This window comes from Pan troglodytes, chromosome 1 (genome assembly GCF_028858775.2).
Source record: "Pan troglodytes isolate AG18354 chromosome 1, NHGRI_mPanTro3-v2.0_pri, whole genome shotgun sequence".
NCBI classification, from domain to species: Eukaryota; Metazoa; Chordata; class Mammalia; order Primates; family Hominidae; genus Pan; species Pan troglodytes.
Window position 1 is genome coordinate 74,096,641 of NC_072398.2, and position 21,403 is coordinate 74,118,043.

Sequence of the window (21,403 nt, forward strand, 5' to 3'; positions counted from 1 at the left end):
GACATGCCACTCACCTTTTTGCCTTGTTTCCAAAGTTTGGAATAATTTTCCTTTCAAAATGAAATTATTTCTCATTCAGTTGTCCTATTGCATGCAGGCAGCCTTTACTGCTTCCCCCAGTTACTGTACCTGTCAAGCTTACTCATGATTTCCTAACTGCCAAATTCAATGGATATTTTTAATTTTTTTTTGCTATGACTCATACTGTTCCCTTGGGGCTTGTCAGCAGATAAAGAAATGACCTTCTGGGGACTGTGCAAAATATGGAATGCTTAATGAATTTGTGTGTTATTCTTGTGCAGGGGACACAACAGTCTTCTCTGTAGATTACAGTTTTAGTGTATGTGCTGTTGAAGTGAGCACTTCTGAGTAATTTTGATTGTTTTACTTTTTATGTCAAATTTCACATTGTTTAAAACACCAGATGGGGGCCAGGCATGGTGGCTCATGCCTGCAATCCCAGCACTTTGGGAGGCTGAGGCAAGTGGATTGCTTGAGCTCAGGAGTTTGAGACCAGCCTGGCCATGTGGCAAAACCTTGTCTCTATAAAAAATAGAAATATCAGCCAGGCATGGTGGTGTATGCCTGTAGTCCCAGCTACTTGGGAGGCTGAGGTGGGAGGCACTTGAGCCTGGGAGGTGGAGGTTGAAGTGAGCTGAGATCACGCCACTGCACTCCAGCCTGGGTGACAGAGCAAGACCATCTCAGAAAACAAACAAAAAATACCACATGGCCAAATGAAAGATGTCTGTGGTCTGAATTTGGGCCAAAAGCTGTAATCTTACAGTCTTTGATTATTTTTTAATACATGCTGAATTCCAAGAGGAGCTGACCAATCTCTTGAGATTTCACTTGGGTTCCATGGATTCCCAGAACAAAATGCAAATGCAAATGGGATATGATTGGGATTCTCTGCACACTATCTCCACTTTCATAAGTGCCTCTGAAGTTTAGTTTGAATTATATAGTATCTCCTACCTTGCTGTACCTTAAAGGACTAACAGCAGCTACCTGACCCAGGATTAGCCAATCATATTTTTTCCAGAATTTGTAATTGGAACAATTGAGATGGTAGTCTTCTGCTGGTAGTTTGAAGAGAGGATATGTAAACTTGGTAGCTGTGTACTTAGAAGCAGAGAAAGCCTGTTTTCAGAGAGAAGAATGAAGCAGGTAAGTCATCTGGAAGGACAAGCAGAAGCACAATTATGGGAACAGTTGCTTTCAGAGTCCTGATGGCATTCCAGCCCCTTGTCCTAGTGCCAGTTCAGGCCCAAGTGTTTGGCCTTTGGGACCTATGATACAGATATCCTATTTCCTTTTAATTAATTGCCTCTTAAAATTACTATTATTAAGCTAGCTTGCAAGGGTTTCTGTTACTTGGAATCAAGGAACCTCAGTAGAGAGGAAAATGAAGCACTTTGTGGTGGTGCTGCACAGGGTATCATTTTGCAGGGTATATACTGTGTGTTTTCTACGTTGACTGGAGTCTGGGGTCAGGTATAAGAAGTGTTACATAAACATTGGGTTCAAATGAGTCAGAATAAAGTCAACTAAAAAAAATTAAAAAGACATACATGGACTTCAGAACAAATGTTTATTACTGCTTAATGGGGCCAAAGGGGCAACACAAAGCATTGAAAACATCACTGGCTCACAAAAACAGTCACCTTGTTACCTTCTCAGTTGCAACTGTTTATTTCACAAGGCTTCATTCACACATAAAAACAAAATACTAATCCAATTCAAGTTCATAACGATTATAAAAGTAAACATTTGTTGGGACAATGTACAATAAATTGCACTTTTTAGACAAGCATTACATTTACATTTATAGAGTGTACTATACATAATACATGGAATTACGGAAACGTCTAATTGGTCATTGTTTATAGAGGAAGAGGCTGATCACTAACGTTTATTTTGTAGTTAATTAGTACTGTTCAGACTAATCAACTCCTTTATTCTAGAACCTGTTTTCATTAGAGATGCCATGGACAAAATAATGGAATTCATAAAAATAGACAATTCAGAATCTCTACTACCTCCTCTGCAAGGGAAAGGTAGGAGTTAGAAAGAAAGGAAGTGGGGCTGACTGAGAAACTTTGTCCCTCATTTGAACTAAGGATCCATGCATTATGCAAAATACCAAAAATAGAGAAACTGATACAAAAGGCTTTTGGGACATCTTGGATCTGGGACCATCTCCAGCCTTATTCTTGTGCTTTCATGACACCAGAGTCTTTCGATGCATTTATATTCTCACAATTCAGTCCATATATTTTATTCCCATATATAATATATAGTTATTAAAAGTTATACAGTTTAATGGAAAAGATTTTACATGTTAACTAATTGCCAATGAAAAAGGAAAATAACTTAAAATGTTCACTTTCTACTCAATGATTCTTTTTTCTTAAGCTTTTCAGAATACCACTAATGACAAACCAGAGATGGAGGTAGGAAGAATGGGATATATTAATGAAATGTTTTTGTAGCAGGCAGCAAATTCAGGTGGAGATAAGCTTGACATATGTAGTCTTTTAGATGGAAACTGAGAAAGGAATGCCAGACAGCTGACTGCAGTCACTAAAATCTTCTGTATGCCCACTTTTCTCATTACAACTCAAGATCAGCATCTCCTATTGAGGTGCAGCCAAGGTTGAAGTCCTCATTTTGGTCACTTTTGAAAGATAAAGAATTTGCTAAGGTAAAGGGCTTTGCCTGTATTAAATGGAAGCCATTATGAGAGAGGAAGAATGTGTTGGGACAGTTCTAGTTCAGTGTGACTATCAGCATGCCGACGAGAAAGAGTTTTATATCTGGTTGTAGGAAACAGGCTGCAGAGCTGTGGTCTGGCCTTCTGGCTTTCATCATCATTTCTTGAAATCTCAATGTGTATTTGGTTGTGTGGTACCCAGGTAAACAAAAGAAGCAGAGATACTCTATATAAAATTCTTCCAATTAAACACACATACAAACCTAATAGTGTTCAAATCATACAACAGAATTTCTTCACACTCTCATTTGTAATTGGAGAAAAAGAGTCAGTATTTTGGAGTGTTTTTAAGGGCAAGTTATATAATATAATCATCTTGCTAATCAAGTAAAAGTGTTCTTTCCCAGAAGATAAAACAAAACCAAGGCATTTAATTTTTAAAAAGTTTTTTTTTTTCCCCTTAAAGGGGCCCCCCTAATCAGGCAGCTACCTAAGTGTTCGATGCAAAGGTTGGTGGGAGAGTTAGTAGACAGATTTTAGTGAAAGTACGAAGACTTAAACCCCTACATCAGTTACACATGTGATTCTCCTGGGTGACTGGCTCACTCCTTTAAAGATGTAACTCTAGCTCCTCTGCCCAAATCTGTATTGTTTTCTGTTGGTTTTCTCACTTCAGCTAGGAAATAAAGCAACTAGTTATTAACTGGAAAATATTTTAAGAAAATGGAGCAGGGGTTGGAGAAAAATAAATATTAATACACCATAGGAAAAAAAATGAAACAAGATACATGCTATTAAATATCCCCACATCCATACAAAGGTTGCTTTTCTACTTTACTCAGGACATTTCAGAAAGCCAATGAAGAAGAAAGTACTAATTTAACAGCTGGGAGAGGGGCAGAAGACACTGGTTGAATGGCATTCCTATACTAATAGGAATTAGTGTTCCTGATGATAGGCACTCATAAATAAACAGAACATTAAGTAACTGAGAATTTCTTTGCATTAAATTATATGTAACTAAATAAAACCAAATTTTGACATGGTTCAGGATGTGGGAAGCTAGCAAACATATGCACTGCAAAATCCAGCTTGGTTTCTTTCAGATTTAAAGACGTGTTTAGATTCTCAAGATATAAAAGCTGATGAACTGAATTATGAAGTTGAATTTCATTCATTTAATTTTTTCCACAGAATTTAATGAAAATAGAAATGATCAATTCTTAGATACTGCAAATATTAGATTTTCAGAGGAATGTTTTGTACAGAGTGCATCCTAGCAAAGGATGAAAAACACTAGAATGTTTTGAAACTTTCCTGGATATTTGGCTGGTTAATCTCTTCTAAATGAAATTCAAGAGAAGAGATGCAATTCTCAAATATATCTCAAAATAACTAAAATTAAAACTAGGAGTTACTTCATGCTGGGATGCATGAGTTTTCCAACAATAGACAGTGAAGGACATATTGTTTGGAATATTGCTATTATAACATATTGTATGAACAATCATATCACATACCAAATTCTGAATTTTCTTTGTTTCTAGTCTTTACTATTGCTACTGACTCAAAGGCATTGCAGTGAAGGAGAGTTTAGGCTTATGGTACCAACAGGCATACCCAAGTATGATATGGGGCTGGAGAAAAAAAAAAAAAAACTATGTATTGCCCTCGTAATCTTTTGAAAGAGCTAAAAGAAAACTCAAAAGATGGACTTACCAAACTTGAGAGGTATGTACCTGGTGATTTTTCGAGACGGAATTTTGCTCTTGTCGCCCAGGCTGGATGGAATGTAATGGCGTAATCTTGGCCCACTGCAACCTCTGCCTTCTGGGTTCAAGTGATTCTCCTGCCTCAACCTCCCAAGTAGCTGGGATTACAGGCACCCGCCACCAAGCCCGGCTAATTTTTGTATTTTGCAGTAGAGATAGGGTTTCACCATGTTGGCCAGGCTGGTCTCAAACTCCTGACCTTAGGTGATCCACCCACCTCAGCCTCCCAAAGTGCTGGGATTACAGACGTGAGCCACCATGCCTGGCCAGGGGGGATTTTTCTCTTCTTCTCTTTAAAAGGAAAGGGACTATGAAGTTGAACAAGGTCTTTAGATAAGGGATTGACCTAGAGCCACTATGTTTCTCCCTCACCTACTATTATTTAAAGAAAATTACACACTTTAGGCATTCTGTGGAATGTACTTATTTTTGTAAATTGAAACAAGCTCTGTACAGAACTATGAAATTCACAACACAAAAGAGCATCTTTAATTTAGCTGGCCATTTGATAAGGCAACTGCACAAGGCTTCTTGGAATCAAAGCGTAAAGTACCAGTAAAGCTAGCAGCCTATACTAAATGATTTACAAAAACAAGCGCCAAGATAACATTTTCTAGCTATTACATTTTACAAAAAAAAAAAAAAAAATTAGCTTATCTAGACCACCATGTAGAGAATGTTAAAGCCAACACAGACACTTGGGATGCTGGGTTATGTTCCTTTTTGTTAAGAAAATAAATTTTGTAATGAAAGATGTCAGAACAACAACAAAAGATTTATGTAAGAAAAGTATCTGATGAGTATAACATAACAATCACATCAGTTTTATGGGCTGTAGAGAATATAAACACAGATAAAGGGGATTTCACTTTTTAGAACATAAAAGATCATTTTAGAGGAAAAGATCCACTGTGAGCAACTTGGTGCATCCTCCTGGGATGTAGATGGCTCTTATTTGATTCTTCTAAGGGTGTGTTACTTTTAATTGCAAAATATGGCACAGATGAGAATCATTCTGGCACTACAGAGTTTAAGATTCTTTGCAAATAATATGTTCAACAATGAGGCCAATGATGAATATCAACAAATGTTATTGTACATATCTAATAGTAGTTTGGTTGGTTTGAAAGGATCAGAGGCCTCCAAAATAGTTTATAAAATAAAAATAGTTTTGCTCTTATCAAATAATTTCCTGCAAGGACTATTTTTATAGGCATGTTAAATATAATTGAAAAAATATTTCCACTAATTTTTAAACAATAGCTTTACCTTTCCATGAGATAAGTATTTCTGTAAAGGTTTTATATTCAATCAAAAATGTTACAAATGCATTTGTATCTCTTTATGGGTACGAAGGACACATTTTCAGGGAACTACAGAAATCAGAAAAAGTTGCCCAGCATTAAACTAAGATGATGTGAGCCTGACCTCCATTTCCCATTTCAATACTATGTCCTTTAACAAAGTTACAGTATTGTTAGTGTTTCCTTAGCAAGTATATATCAACGTTAAATGAAATACTCTGTCCCTGGTTCTATATTCCACTCTATTCAGCACAATGGCTGAACCTGGGGCTTTTTAGGCGTCTCTGGTAAAGGCTCCCTAAGTCTGTAAGGCGCAATATCCACCTTTAACTTTATAATTGCCAGAAGTCACATCTGTGTCCATACTTAGGTGTACTTAGGAACCCACAAGTCCTATGTGGAGTTCTTAAAAGGATCTGTTAGAATACCACAGCCCAAATGATCCTAACCTACACTTATTAAAATCTCAGTTCCTTTTACCTAGCGTATAATCTGAACAGCCCGTCTATTCCTGGCACTTCATTTCCAGATGTACCGAACAGAAAATGAAAGTAAACCAATGATCGCTGATTGGTTCTTTCCTTTGGACAGGATTAACACTCCCCTGGGAATCAGGCTCAGGAGGAAACCTGAGAGTGGTCATGCCTGGCCCCACAGTGTGCTTTATCTGAATAAATCCTGAAAACTTAAGATGTTCAGGTTTCAATTTTTTTTTCCTGTGACAAAGATCTTCTTACCACTTCAACCTTGGAATAACAGATGTCTCCATTTTTATGTAAGATAAAAATAATTATGAATAATTAGTTCTAAATAAAAAAGCATTTAGTTCTGAATTACTTATTTCCAACTAAACATCAGGCAAACAAAATAATGTGTAATACTATGATGGATCTGAACATGGCCTTCCATGAAGCTGGAAAATAGGTATTCAACATAGAACAGGTCAGTTTAAATAACATCCCTTTGAAAAGTGTCATACAAGAAAGAGTGAGAGCTATGAAAGATTCTGGCTTGTTTTCTGGCCTCCTTGACTTTCCTTCAAAGGGATACCAGGAAGAATCCTCCCAGATTTCCATTGCTTTGAACATTGTGCTCTTGTGCTTGGGTAAGGCTGGAACTATGTGCTCTCCTTGGGTGGCTGGGTGACCGGTGCTGGCTGCAATGGCTGGGTGCCCGTGGCCGTTTTGATAGAGTTCAGGGTTTTGCTAAACCAAGAGTTTTTCGCAGCTTGGATTTCATTCATAAGGGCTCCTCTCTGATGTTCAAGTTCCTAATTAAAGCAAGAAAATCATCTGAGTTAAATAAATGTTTTCTCTTTGCCAATAAATAAATAAAAGTGTGCAGCTTTTTGGAGTCTCAAGGTATGTGCTGCCAATTTTCCTCCCACAAAACCCAGGAGAGATTGAATTGGCTTCTTAGTACAAGGATAAAGTTAAGAGCTAAAAGACTTATCAAAAATCTAGAATCTGTGCTTTCTTTAAACAGTGAAAGAAAAGCTCATTTTATTCTTTTTTTCCCTGCAATTTAGGTCCAAATTTAGGTTTAGGTTGCAACCCGATATAACAGGTTTAAAAACCACAAATAAATGTAAACATATGGATGAATTTTTACTGATAGTAGAAGCATGAATGAATTCCAGTTCCAAAGAAATAGGCTTTGCCCTAAGAATGTCCAAGGTCAGAGCAGACACATGGTGGAAGCTGGCTGGTGTGGTGGAGGCTGCCGACATGGCAGCCATGGTGCTGGTAGGGATCACTGGGAAAATGAAATGAAGAAGAGTCCATCAGAAGCCAGGACTATTTCTAATTATATTATGCTCCAATATGGAGAAAGATAATGGGGAAAGAGGTTTGACAAAATGAGCTAAAGATAAAAAGAAGCTCTAAAGGAAAGAACGGGTGTCAGCCAATGTGTGACTCTCAGGGTGGACACAGCAGAGGGGGTTTGGTTTTTCATTTTCAGGATCAGCCACTGAAGTGACCACATTCTGTAAGAAAGGATGTAAGCAAAAAATCTCAAGGTAAAAAAAAACAAGCATATGCTTAATTAAATTCCCATAAGATATAATTTTAATTATTAAAATTTCATTTAAAATTATATATTTGTTTATATCAGCATTAAGAATACATGATATAAAATGTGATTATGCAGGACACATTAGCAGACAGAAAATGTATTCATCATACAATTCTGACCTAGATAGGTGTATTCTGAAGTACTAGAGTATCCTGGACCATTAATTGTTTATTCTTTCTTCTTGTTGTTTTATCAAATCACCAACCTGAATTTTACACTTGGCCTCCACCAACTGCAGTTTGGTTTGTGCCAGTTCCAGTTCCATCTCTCTCAGCTGCTTCTTAAGTGAGTCCTTCTCATCATCTGTTTCAATTCCCTGGTCCTCTCTGCTTGTGGCTGCTAGTTTCAAAGCACCCTCCTTGCTGAAAATGTCACTGCAGTGTTTGCATGCCATCATCTTACCCTAAAGTATCCAAAAGAGATAACCAACATCAAACTATTCCATAGGCTAAATCACTTTCTGAAACAATTTATGACTTTTTTAGATGCTGCTTATTGTCATAGATGCAGGCCCATTTCTGAAGGTTATTTTTCTTGTGCTGCAATCAAAATCATTAGCCCGAACCCAACTATCCAAGACGGGTGCTCCTTTTTCCTGAAGTATCTCTAGAAATACCCTAGAAATAGAAGGTATTGTAGCATCTCTTTGAAGTCTGTTCTAGAAATTTTATGCTATCATTATTCTTACTAGATGCCAAACCCCACACCAAATGCTTTACTTGTAGTATTTCACTTAATCCTAGAGCAACTGTATAAGTAAGCACTATCATCATCCTCATTTCATAAAGAAACTCAGAGTTTAAAGAACTTGCCTATAGTAGACTGAAGAAGGTCATCATGACTAACCTAAATCTACCCTTGCAACAAAGCACATGTCCTGTTGTTGAATTTTAAGCAAAGAGGACCCCTGTTGCTTAATAAAAGTAACTCCGGCCGGGCCTGGTGGCTCATGCCTGTAATCCCAGCACTTTCGGAGTCCAAGGCAGGCAGATCACAAGGTCAGGAGATTGAGACCAGCCTGGCTAACACGGTGAAACCTCGTCTCTACTAAAAATACAAAAAATTAGCCAGGCGTGGTGGCACACGCCTATAGTCCCAGCTACTCGGGAGGCTGAGGCAGGAGAATCGCTTGAACCCGGGAGGCGGAGCTTGCAGTAAGCCGAGATCACGCCACTGCACTCCAGCCTGGGCGACAGAATGAGACTCCACCTCAAAAATAAAATAAAATAACTCTACCACATGCCCGCATTGCCAATCGGGCACACAGCACTAAACAACAGCAACTGTTTTCCAGACAGTAGTACTGTTGTTTTCTTAAAGTATTTTCAAAAATAATTCAGTAGAGATAAAAGATATTACATGCTATTTCTACTTTGATGCCCTACTGCTACAAGCTCAATGTGTCCATCACCGTGCCCATCCTCCTCTCTTCACACACACAAAAAGCAACTCTCCACCACACTTTTGTGCCACTGGGCATGTCTCCACCATTTGGGCCTGAAGACTTTGGATCATCTTTTCATTAGCTCCTCTTTCATCCCATATCCAGCTGACCATTAATTTCTTCCTCTTGGGCCAGGTGCAGTGGCTCATGCCTGTAATACCAGAACTTTGGGAGGCTAAGGTGGGTGGATCACGAGGTCAAGAGAGGGAGACCATCCTGGCCAACACGGTGAAACCCCGTCTCTAGTAAAAATACAAAAATTAGCTGGGCATGGTGGCGGGCACCTATAGTACCAGCTACTCAGGCGGCTGAAGCAGAAGAATGGTGTGAACCCAGGAGGCGGAGCTTGCAGTGAGCCGAGATCGCGCCACTGCACTCCAGCCTGGCGACGAGCAAGACTCCGTCTCAAAAAAAAAAAAATTCTTCCTCTGACATGTCTGAGCTCTTGCCATTCCAGGCCAAATCCCTAGGGGTCACCTTCTCAGTACTCACTGGCTTCCTTCTCATCCCATCCATAAACCACTCTTCGTATTCCTTTTCATTAATATTAATTAGACATGTAAAAACAAAACTTGTCACTCTCTTAAGAACCTCTGAGAATAATTAGTCCAGTATAGGCATATTGTAAATATTTGTTGTGTATTTACTGTTGACTAAAAATGTTAAAGAAATAGTTTTGATCTGAGTCTTAAATGATTAAAAGTTTACCAAGCTGGCTAAGTAATTTTATTAGGTTGAACCACCTGAAGAAATAGATTGATCACATAAGAGGGAGGATGACATTTCAGCAAAGAGAACACCACCATGTGCAAAGACATAGCACCTTCAGATAACTTCAAAGAATTTAAGATGGCTTAAGCAGAAAGTGATTCAACAATGAGCGAGATGAGAGATCCCTGTGGCCAGGTCATAAAGGTCCTTAAATACCATGTTGCTGAATTCTGATTTTATCCTACAGAAAATGTATTCATTTACTCTACCGAGCCTGGTGCTACATGTCAAAGATAGAGCAGTAAGTTTGACAGAGCTGCAGTCTGGCAGACCTGCTAAAATGTGGTGGATACTGCTGATTCTCACCCAATATCCATTTCTCCTTCTTCCTTACTAACAGACCCTGAGTTTATTTCAGCTGGCAGTGTGTCTAGATAAAAGGTGACACTCCCTAAATTCCCTCAAAGCTGCTATGTAAGCAGAAGTTTAGAGGGGAGCTTCTAAAAAGGCTGCTTAGAAAGAGCTCACCCAGGAGAATGGGGCCTTTATATCCTGCATCTCCTTTTGGACTAAAATTCTGCCATAGAGTATGGGTGTGATGGTGGGAGCTCTAGTTGAAAGGATTGGTTTTGGGCTGGGCACGGCGGCTCATGCCCGTAATCCCAGCACTTTGGGAGGCCGAGGTGGGTAGAACATGAGGTCAGGAGTTCGAGACCAGCCTGGCCAACATGGTGAAACCATGTATTTTGTATTTTTCTACTAAAAATACAAAAATTAGCTGGGTGTGGAGGCGCGTGACTGTAATCCCATGTACTTGGGAGGCTGAGGCAGGAGAATAGCTTGAATTTGGGAGGCAGAAGTTGCAGTGAGCCAAGATTGTGCCATTGCACTCCAGCCTGGGCGACAGGGTGAGACCCCGTCTCAAAAAAAAAAAAAAGAAAGAAAGAAAGAAAGGATTGGTTTTTAGGTGACCTTGAGGATAGAAGTCCACATGACGATGCAGGTCACTAATGACTGATTAGCTTGGGTTACTAATGACACCAAAGATATACCTTTCTAGTCCTAGGCTGCTTTTATGTAAAATAATCAACACCTTTTATGTTTAAGCCAATGCTATTTTGGGTTCCCTATATGTGGCCAATCTAATTCTGCATTGATACACAGAGTGATAGTCAAATATCACTTTATATTTGGGAACACTCATTCTGATTATAGTGTAAAGGATGAATTGGGGGGTGATCATGACAAAAGAAGGTTATTACAGGAAACTGAAAAAACCAAAAGCTATTTATCATACCAAATGAGATAGGAGGAAGCACTAGAGAAAGGGGAGGTAGTATAGTCTAACAGCTAATGTTATTGACTTTAGAGTCTGACTTCCAGGCTTAAATCCTGGTTCTACTAGCTGTGTAACCTTGATCAAATGAATTACCTGTTTGCGACCTTATCATCAATAAAAAAGAAGCTTTACTGTCTTTTTCTTTTTTAATTTTGTACCAGGCTCTTACTGTCACCCAGGCTGGAGTGCCATGGCATGCTCACAGTTCACTGCAGCTTCAGCCTCCTGGGCTCAAGTGATCCTCCCACTTCAGCCTCCTGAGGAGCTGGGACTACAGGTGCATGCCACCACATCCGGCTAATTTTTGTATTTTTTGTAGAGACAGGGTTTCACCAAGTTGCCCAGTCCAGGAGTTTCACCAAGTTGAACTCCTGGACTCAAGTGATCCGCCCACCTCAGCCTCCCCAAAGTGTTGGAATGACAGGCGTGAGCCTAGTTGTTCTTCTTTATTCTGGCTAAGACAAGTTTACATTCCTCTTCCTGAATGTCATGGCCTTTCATTAGGTAGTCTCACCTACTTAGCCAATATTTTCCTCTGTTCCTTAATACATATTCTAATCACATCAGTCTCTGTAATGAGACACTGAAATACTCATTCCTGTGTTTGCGTCTTCACTCACACCATTTCTTCTATAATGTTCTGTTTAAACACTTCTCTCTAACTAATTTCTATCCACCCTGCTTTAGTCCAATCTCCATAAAGCCTTTTTTGGTCTATAGTTCTCATGATTTTGTTTTCTCTACAATGCTGATTGTCAGTGTGATCCAACTTAGCACTTTTTTTGTTTGTTTTTTGTTTTTTTGAGATGGAATCTCACTCTGCTGCTCAGGCCGGAGTACAGTGGCACAATCTCGGCTCACTGCAACCTCTGCCTCCTGGGTTCAAGTGATTCTTGTGCCTCAGCCTCCAGAGTAGCTGAGATTACAGGTGTGAGCCACTATGCCTGGCTAATTTTTGTTATTTTTAGCAGAGACAGGGTTTCACCATGATGGCCAGGCTGGTCTTGAACGCCTGACCTCAGGTGATCTGCCCACCTCAGCCTCCCAAAGTGTTGGGATTACAGGCGTGAGCCACCACACCTGGCCCAACTTAGCTCCCTTGAACTGCTTCCTAAGTTCTTAATTTGCATGTATACATAACTTGTCCTACAGGAAAATTTTAAGCTCCTTTTCATGTGTAATTTCTATAACAAAATGGCAGTCTAATAGCTATGCACATAGTATATGCTCAATAAAACCTTTGCTGAATAATCAATATAAATTCTCATTTTGTTATTTCCATAAAGATTTCAGTTTAGCACTGAGAACACATGGACACAGAAGAGGGGAACAACACTCACCAGGGCCTGTTGTTGGGGGTGGGGACTGAGGGGAGGGAACTTAGAGGATGGGTTAACAGGCACAGCAAACCACCATGGCACACGTATACCTATGTAACAAACCTGCACCTTCTGCACATGTATCCCTTTTTTTTTTTTTTTTTGTTAGAAGAAATTAAAAAAAATTCACTTCAGGAGAGTTAACCCCTTTATGCCATTCAACTTCATCAACTGAATCTTGGTCAGTATGCCTATAATGTACAAAGAGTGGTAAGTGCTAACTAGAAAGAAGTGCAAAAGTAGACCAGAAAGGGAAGATACAAACATCAAATTTTAGCACATCAGAGAGGGAGAACACCAAACCCTATACTCACTAAATCTCTCATTGATATTTTGTAACATGAGTAAGAAGAAAATACTTTTGGAATACAAGGTCTTGTATGTCAGGTACTAATCTAAGCACTTTATATACACTATGTACTTTATATTCATTATCTTATTTAACATTCAGAATGATTTTTTGAGGCAGGTAATGTTACCTCCATTTTATAGAACACAAAATGAAGCTTAAAAAGGTTAAATCACTTTTCAAGATTGCTAAATTACTTACTACACATTTATTTACTAGTATGAAACCTGAACATATTCAAATAAGATGATGTCAGGTTTCTGTAACACTGGTCCCAAAAGTTGACTATGACAACATTGCCTCTTAAGAATACCAATCCATTGGTTTACTGTTGTTTCTATGGAATAAGCAATCTGTTTTTTTTTTCAAATAGAGCATCAACGTAATGCATTTTACCACCAGGGGGCAGCAAGTAAACAAATGCCACAGGTTTTCTTTAAAAATAAACCTCTAAAAACTTAGTGCAAGAATCAGTTACCCAACACATGTTTTTCCAGCTAAGTTCTATATTGCCCATGGTGTTTACTTATAAAGAGAGTGATGGGATGATCCTACTGAGTCCCATACTGAAGCCACATCAATGCAGGCTCAGTCAGATGTGGGCTGCTGAGGGTTCTCAGGTTCATACCACCCTCATCTCAAGCTCTGGGGCTTCTTGTGACAATGTCAAATCCTACTTCCTTTCATGTTAGCTGCCTCTGACAGTCCATATGATTTATGGGAGCATCATAACCTTTCAGCTGGTAGGGAAGACAATCACACCTGGTCAGAAGAGAGGTATCCTAGTCTCCATAATTCCTATTAATAAATCCTTTAATACAAAATGGTGGTGTTTGGGGTTCTTTCAGGTACTTACAAGCCTGTGTGACTTTGAAATAAATTTTATCACAGCACGATTTCACTCCTTACCTTTACCACTTCCAGCTCCTCCTTGCTGGCTGCTTGCTGTTTCTCCAGCCTGGTACTCAACTGCGAACAGATCTAAGGATGAGAAAAGAGTCTTTTACTAGAAAACAGAACAACTCTTGCAGCATGTACACATAACTACTTATCAATTCATGTGTTATGCTAGCACATCTGATCCTAGAAGGAATTTTACAAATGAATAGCACTGCAAATGCCAGTCATTTCGGAAATGAGCAGCAGAAAGCTGGAGCGTTCCATATGTAAAGCACACTCTACCTTAATTAGTAGAAACATACAGAGAGTAGATTTGGTTTCTTTCTGTCATTAGCCTTCTGTGACTGGTTCAAGTGAATTCCTGGCCTCACTTTTGGAATTAACCTATAGAATCTTTGCTGAGTATTCACTTTGTACAAGTTAGTATGCTGAGAAAATCTTGATGAAAAGAATTCTAGACAGAAATATCTCCTTTCTACTGTCACAGAAAGAACCTGTTTTCAATCACAAAAGTTTCCTTAAGAAGTGGCAGAGTGATGTTCTCACTCATAAGTGGGAATTGAACAATGAGAACACATGGTCATAGGGAGGGGAACATCACACACCGCGGCCTGGTGGAGGGGTAGGGGACTAGGGGAGGCATAACATTAGGAGAAATACCTAATGTAGGTGACGGGTTGATGGGTTCAGCAAACCACCACGGCACGTGTATACCTATGTAACAAAACTGCATGTTCTGCATGTGTACCCCAGAATTTAAGGTATTAAAAAAAAAGTGGCAGAGTGGATAAAACAAAGTTAAAATGACCAGAAAATAATACAGACTAAAACTCTTATTAAGTAGGTTTGGCAACATAGCATAGAAATTAAAAACTTAGCTGCTGGAGTTAAATGTGAGTTTAAGGCAGGCCAACTCCATTTCTTTATAGCTTTGTGAGCTTGGGCAAAGTCATTAATCTTTCTAAGACTCAGTTTCCTCATGATTGAAAAGTGCTGTGCTATAGCAATCAAGTGGAAAAAAAAGTATGCAAAGGGGTTAGCATAGCACTTGGCCAATAGTAAGTGTACATTAAATAAAATATATTCTTCTTATTGATTCTGAAATAAGGTGCTAACAAGTATTAGAAATGGTAGAAATAGGTGCTTTCAAAGGAAAAAATCTAGATAAATAAGTATTGGATGTTCAAATCCATTGTCTGAAATAAGAATCTTTTATTTTAGAAAAGTGGATGAAAGGTGGGAGGATCGCGTGAGCCCAGGAGGTCAAGGCTGCAGTGAGCTGTGTTCAGGCCACTGCATTCCAGCCTGGGTGACAGAGCAAGACCTTGCCTCACAAAAAAAAAAAAAAAAAAGATGGAAAAACAGGGGATGTGAAATTTTAAAGTACAATTTTAGATAAAAACATATATGGTCTACCTCTATTATCAAAACAGACATTTAAAAAATCCCACCCAGTCTACTCAAAAATAGCTCTGGTGATGAGGGCTTGCTTGCTGAGTTTAGTTTGTTGAGTTTCATTCCAATTTCTCCAGATCCAAGCCTGAGGAACCATTAGTAGGACGGTATTGACTGATGTTAAAAAGAAGAGATCACCATGGTAGATTCTGCAAACCTTAAACCCTTTTAAATAAGCCAAAACATTATGCATAGAGCCAGTAATAGCCAATTCCAACTATAGAATGCATTTAGATTGTGTCTTATATCCTTATCTTCAAACAGATGGGTCTGTTGCCTTTAGCATTATTTCAAGGGCTTGCCAGATAATATTCAAGAATAGTCCCCAGGATTACTATTTGAAGAGTGCTGCATTTGGTGGCCACCCATGGCATAATCTGGCAATGAAAAACATGCATTTGTAGCAATGGGAAATTCCACAGCACATAGTCTTTAGTGTTCCTTGTATTGGTTAATGTCTACCACCTCTTCTCCTAGATGCCCACATTCGGCATCTCAGATCACCTTCAAGGTTTTTTCGTCTAGCAAAACAAAAAAAACAAAAAAAAACTGTCTTTTGTGTCTCCCTTTTCTCTATTTTCGTTAGTTATTTAGTTCAGGGACCTGGTTCTTCTTACAGTTGGACTCTGGTATTCGTGGTCTGTCTCCTTGGTTCCACATTTCTTACTGGGACAGATTAGTGCCAATAATATGTCTTTGATTATGCCACTTTCCTGCTCAAAAAGATCCTGCCACAAACAAAATAAAATCCAAGGTCCCAAGCCTAGCCCTGAAGACTTTCCTTGATCTGGACCCTAACGTCCCTTTGCTTCTCTTTTGTACCGGAATCTCTTACCAAATGAATTATTTTTCTCTTCACTAATCTACTTCCATGCCTTTGCACATCCTGTTCTCTCTTTTCTACCATTTCCATCCTCTTCTTTATCTTCTTTATCTCTACAGATCCAAGTCTTACATCGCCTTTGAAGCACAGCTCAAAAGGTTTCATTTCCCACATGTAATAAGTTTCCTTTCCTCTTATTTCTACGTAGGTATTACCTCCACATTATATGATAAGCTTCTAGAGAAGAAAACTTGAATTCATTCATCTTTTTGTCTGTCAAAGTATTAAGCCTCACAGAGAGCAGGCATTAAATAAACATATGTTGATTATCATAGAAGAGTAAAATAGCTCTAAAGTTTTATTTATCAATCGTCCGTGAATATGCGGATTCCTTATGGAAAGATGTTCATAATGTATTAGCGAACTAAAGCTAGTTACAAAAAAAAAGGATAATACAATTCATCCTGTTTATATATATTTTAAATTTATTTATAAAGCATTTGTATAGCAACAATGCATATTCAATATATTACAATGATTAGCTAGAAAGACTGAGGGAGATTTGTTTTCTTTGTGCTTCTCTGCACTATTCTAATTTTCCACAAGAACACAAATTTAATTTATAAGCAAAAAAACACATTTTTTTAAAAAGTAAGTATCAGACTTCAGAGTCCTATGTGAAGTAGAAGACCCCAGGGAAATCTTTAGATCAAAAGATGGCATATGGTACTTTAATTAATTCTAGAAACCTGGAATTTGAACAGATAACTCAGGGTCTCAGCAATGAGAGGAGTCCTTGCCATGTCCAGCCAACAGGAAGGACAGGAAGATACCAGTAGATACCAGGAAAGAGGGCTTTCTGAGACCACTCTGGTGATGGGGCCAGAAACATCCTCAAGAAGATGAGCCCTTTGTTAAAAGCATTTTAAGGTTCACAATAGAAAGCTTCCTGCTAGCATTGGCCTGCAGAGGGGAAGGCCACATAGCCATGTAGGAAAAAGAGTGCCTACCACATTCTGTACCATGGTAGCAAAGGACACACTGATCCCCTAGCTACTGCCATTTAATACAATAACTAAACTTCACAAAGAGGCAAATGTTCCAAGTGTGATCTACTGGAAATTAGCTTCTGACTAAGGCAGAAACAGGATCTCAGTAGTCATCAAAAGGTTTTTCTATTCCTCTAAATCTACCCAACACTGTAAACAACCAATAGATTGTTTTGGTCAGTTAGACCTCCCAAGTTATCAGTTATAAGTAATAAGCTATAAGTAATAAGTTATAAGTATGTCCAACCACTGTCTGCTTCAAAGGAGACAGTGAGTCACCAAATTTAATAAATCTGGAAAACTATTCTGGAAACTTTAAAAACAAAAATATTTCTTCCCCCAGAGAAAAACAACAACAAAATAATTACTTTTTTATTTTTATTTTTTTAGAGACAGGGTCTTGCTCTGTTGCCCAGGCTGGAGTACAGTGGTGCAATCATAGTTCACTGCAGCCTCAAACTCCTGGGTACAACTGATCCTCCTGCCTCAGCCTCCCGGGTAGCTGGGACTACCGGCACATGCCACTGTGCCTGGCTAACTAAAAAAATTTTTTTCCTTGTAGATATGGGGTCCTGCTATGTTGCTCAGGCTAGTCTCAAACTCCTGGCCTCAAGCAAAAAAAAAAAAAAATTACTTTTATAGCAGCAAACTATAACTAGCTCTATGTGCCACAGAAGTACATTACCTGTTTATACTCAGCAATGATAGCTGTAGTCTTCTTGATTTCATATTCTGCCTTCTCTAGCTGTTTCCTGAAGACTTCTTTTAGCTAGAAAGAATAGAATGAGAAATATCAGGATTTAGCCAAAATCTTAAATTTTCACAAACATCTATATTCAAGTCTGTCTGATTCATAGTCAGTAATAATGGTAACAATGTTAACTATATAAATTATCTTCATGGAAGCTGCATCTTGATAATCTGAAAAAGTCAATCATCTCCAGAGATGCAGAAACCTTACTTTCTTTTCTGTAAAATATAAGACATATGAACAACACCATTATAAAATTGCTTATGCTTGCTACTTCTAAACATATTGCTAAATAAGTATCCATTCAGAAGCTATCTTTATCCTTGTAAGAGTCTAAAACAAAACATCAAGGCAATACTGCATGCTAAATTTGTTACTCTTGATGTTATAAATTACTGAAAAAAATCATTGTAGGCCTCCTTATTTATAGTCTACCTTTACTGCTGTTACCTCTCTGGAGGCAGAAACAAGAGGCTTTGGGGACTAGAGTTAGAAAAGACGGGGGAAGATAAGAGTTTTGAGAAGCACAGGAGATTCAGGGACTAAAGAAACTGACTTTAGAAGGAGCTAAAGTGACACATAATGGCAGGTACCTGTTACAGTCACTGAAATGTTAAATTATGAATGCTATAGTTATAACCACAGTTATTTTTGTGGCCCAGCAGCTCTAGAATTCTAGGTACAGGGGAAAATTAAGGTGATGGAAAAGCTCAGGTGCTACCAGATACAAAGGAAAGAATTAAATTCTGCAAGTTGTTGAACAAACAAGTAATGAAACAAACAAAAAACAACTCTGCTTAAACTTTAAGTACATAATCAGAATAAAGAGATGCGTTCTGCACTAAAGCATCCCAAATTATTAATGGCGTATACTCTGTAATTGCTAGTTCATAAATTATTGCAATTTATAATAGCACTCATTAGATTTCTGAATTTCTTCATATCTGTTAGATTCTAAAATTCTAAGAGCAATTGGTAAGTTATAGTGATCTACACTCAGTTGTTTATATTGATCTTTATTCTCTATCTGACATAATTTAAGGACATAAACAATAACCTTCTCGCCTTCCACGATAAGGCCCCATAGATGTTAGGACAGACTTGGCTGGCTGAGAGTCTTTGAGCAAGGGTCACTAAATTTATCTAAGCCATAGTTTCCTTATCTGAAAATGAGAATAATCCCTATTTTACAAGGGTACCATAATGATTAAAACAGTTACACAGATTCACATGGAGGGGAGGAAGGGTGCAAAGCATCTTGCATTGTTCTTGCAACATACTAGGTGAGTATTCAAGTGTCATATTCCTTCCCATTTTAGGTATCAATTGCTTACAGGCTAGTATATATGTCTATGGAACCACGGAGCAGGTAGAACCTGGGTTAAATTTGTTTGCCAAGAGCTTTATGCCTCATCTAGAGTAGCTTAAGTGGCCCAAAGATGGCAGGAAGTAAAGAAAAAACAAAACCAATTAAGGAGCCTAAATAATCTAAAACTGGGTAATCAGCCCCTGAAAATTTTTGAGTAGGTAAGAAATATATATCCTGGGCCGCTGTAAATGCCAAAGACTCATTAAATCAGATTCCAAGGAAAAAGAAACCATGGAACACTTTTTATAAAGTCTGGAAGGTGCTAAATGACACATTCCTCCACATGTAACTTTAGTGGAACTTTTTTTCTGGTTGCTTGGATGTAGATCCTTGAAATGCTTTATGCTGTGCTTTAAGTTTAGTATTACTGATGTCTCAGAATGAAACTCATTAAAATAAGCTAATCACGATTTGAGATGCTTCCTCACTTTATAAGTTAGCTACATTAGTAAAATTCAAACACACTCTTGGCAGAAGACTTCAATTGTTTGTGATGAAACTCTGACTCATAATCTAATCTGTGTCAGGCCCCTGGCTGGGACTGACAGGGGTAGAAAACACTGATGAAGCAGCATGTTCTTCCTTGGGGAAGCGGAAAGCTCCAATTCCTTGGGCCGATAGGCCTGTCTGCCCCTATCCTATACTGCTTTGCACTGGTGGCATTTTCTGGCTAATTAGCCTTACAGCTCCCATGAAGAGTGTAGGGTGCTAACTTCAAGGCTGGTTCCCAAAATGTTTCTTTATATTCCCCCAGGAAATAGGTTTGAAAGCTTAGCCAGGAATACTGATGCTGCTTAAGGTGTGAATCAGGAAAATGAAGTGTGACTGATTGAGGCAGGGGCTGTGTGGCAACTCCCAGCAGAGATCTCTGTAGGCTTTCGGTTTAACAATGCTCATAAACTACTTCAGAGAAGTCAATTATCTTGGAGATACAACACAAAATTTGCAGATTTGTCAAAGCTCTTGGATCATAATTCCAAGTTACTAAACTTAGAGAAAACTCAACACTCTTGCTAAATATCTCAGTAAAGGCAAATTCCTAAAAGCTGTTCAAGGGTAGAAATACTGCCTCCTCTTTTAACACCCTTCAAAAAAAAAATGTCAGAAATGTTGAACAAAAATGTTGAGTAAGTACACTCAACTACTTACATTACTGCTTTCACATCACCTTTGATTTAGAAGAAATTTAATTTTCCTTCTTTTTTATAGTGTTAATTCCCTACCAACATACCTTTGTAAAGAAAAGCCTACATATTATTCCTTTTACCTGGGCAGTCTCTTCCTCTTGCTTCCTCTTCTCCTCTTCAGTCTCCACCAGCCTCTGTTTGGTCAAAAGGAGCTCTTTATTCAACACATCTGCCTTGTCTTCTGCCTGCAAATCATGGTGCATCACAGTCATACATCACAGTCATACAGAGGGTAAAGAAAGTGTGTGGAAATCTTCTCCAAACCCAATCTTCAGTTGCTGTTCCAAAATTATTGCAAGTCGTTATTTTCCCTCCTAGCTCAACCAAGCGATGGCTGCTTTCACTGAATGCCAACTATGTGCCAGCTAGTTGGCACACATTATTTCTAATCCACACACCAACAATAATTTTACAGATTATGACAGTGAGGTTTGGAAAGATCCAACAAACTGTCTGGGGTCACACATCTAATAGAGTCATGATCTGAATTCAGATTTGAATAACATCAAAGTCCATCCTCCTTCTACATGCTTCTTACAGATTTTTAGATGTTACAGCAGCACTCACTCTGTGTAGATGGATCTGATGAAGGGGTAGAGCCTCACATAGAAACTTCCAACTGGTGGAGAATGGGGGTTGACTCAGAGAGGAGGAGCAGACAGGGTGGTCTGAGGACAACAGTTAGGTGGCAAATTCAAAGACTAGCTGAGGTAAACCTGCCCACATGGCCACTCACACAGGGCAGTGAGTCTAGTAAGGAGAAATCAAGACCAAAAACC

At 38.6% G+C, this 21,403-nt stretch overlaps 1 protein-coding gene and 1 non-coding gene across 19 annotated transcripts in view; both read right to left on the minus strand.

The window, feature by feature from the left end:
* Nucleotides 1-257: 257 nt before the first annotated feature.
* LOC112207079 (U6 spliceosomal RNA) lies at nt 258-363 on the minus strand. Its single transcript, XR_002941554.1, has one exon. It is a non-coding gene; the product is annotated as a U6 spliceosomal RNA (small nuclear RNA).
* Nucleotides 364-1,575: 1,212 nt separating this feature from the next.
* RABGAP1L (RAB GTPase activating protein 1 like) overlaps nt 1,576-21,403 on the minus strand; it is an 831,104-nt gene continuing 811,276 nt past the window's right edge. For 17 of the 18 annotated variants that reach the window (XR_010157113.1, XM_054673497.1, XM_054673499.2 and 14 more), the window contains 5 exons: nt 20,705-20,809; nt 18,003-18,086; nt 14,000-14,071; nt 8,074-8,271; nt 1,576-7,062 (listed from right to left, as the gene is read on the minus strand). Coding sequence is in view for 16 of the 18 variants with exons in the window: in XM_054673497.1 (XP_054529472.1) it covers nt 6,910-7,062; nt 8,074-8,271; nt 14,000-14,071; nt 18,003-18,086; nt 20,705-20,809 (612 nt within the window). In the remaining 2 variants the exon portion in view is untranslated. The remainder of the gene's footprint in view (nt 7,063-8,073; nt 8,272-13,999; nt 14,072-18,002; nt 18,087-20,704; nt 20,810-21,403) is intronic. The other variant, XR_010157108.1, reaches the window with a different exon arrangement.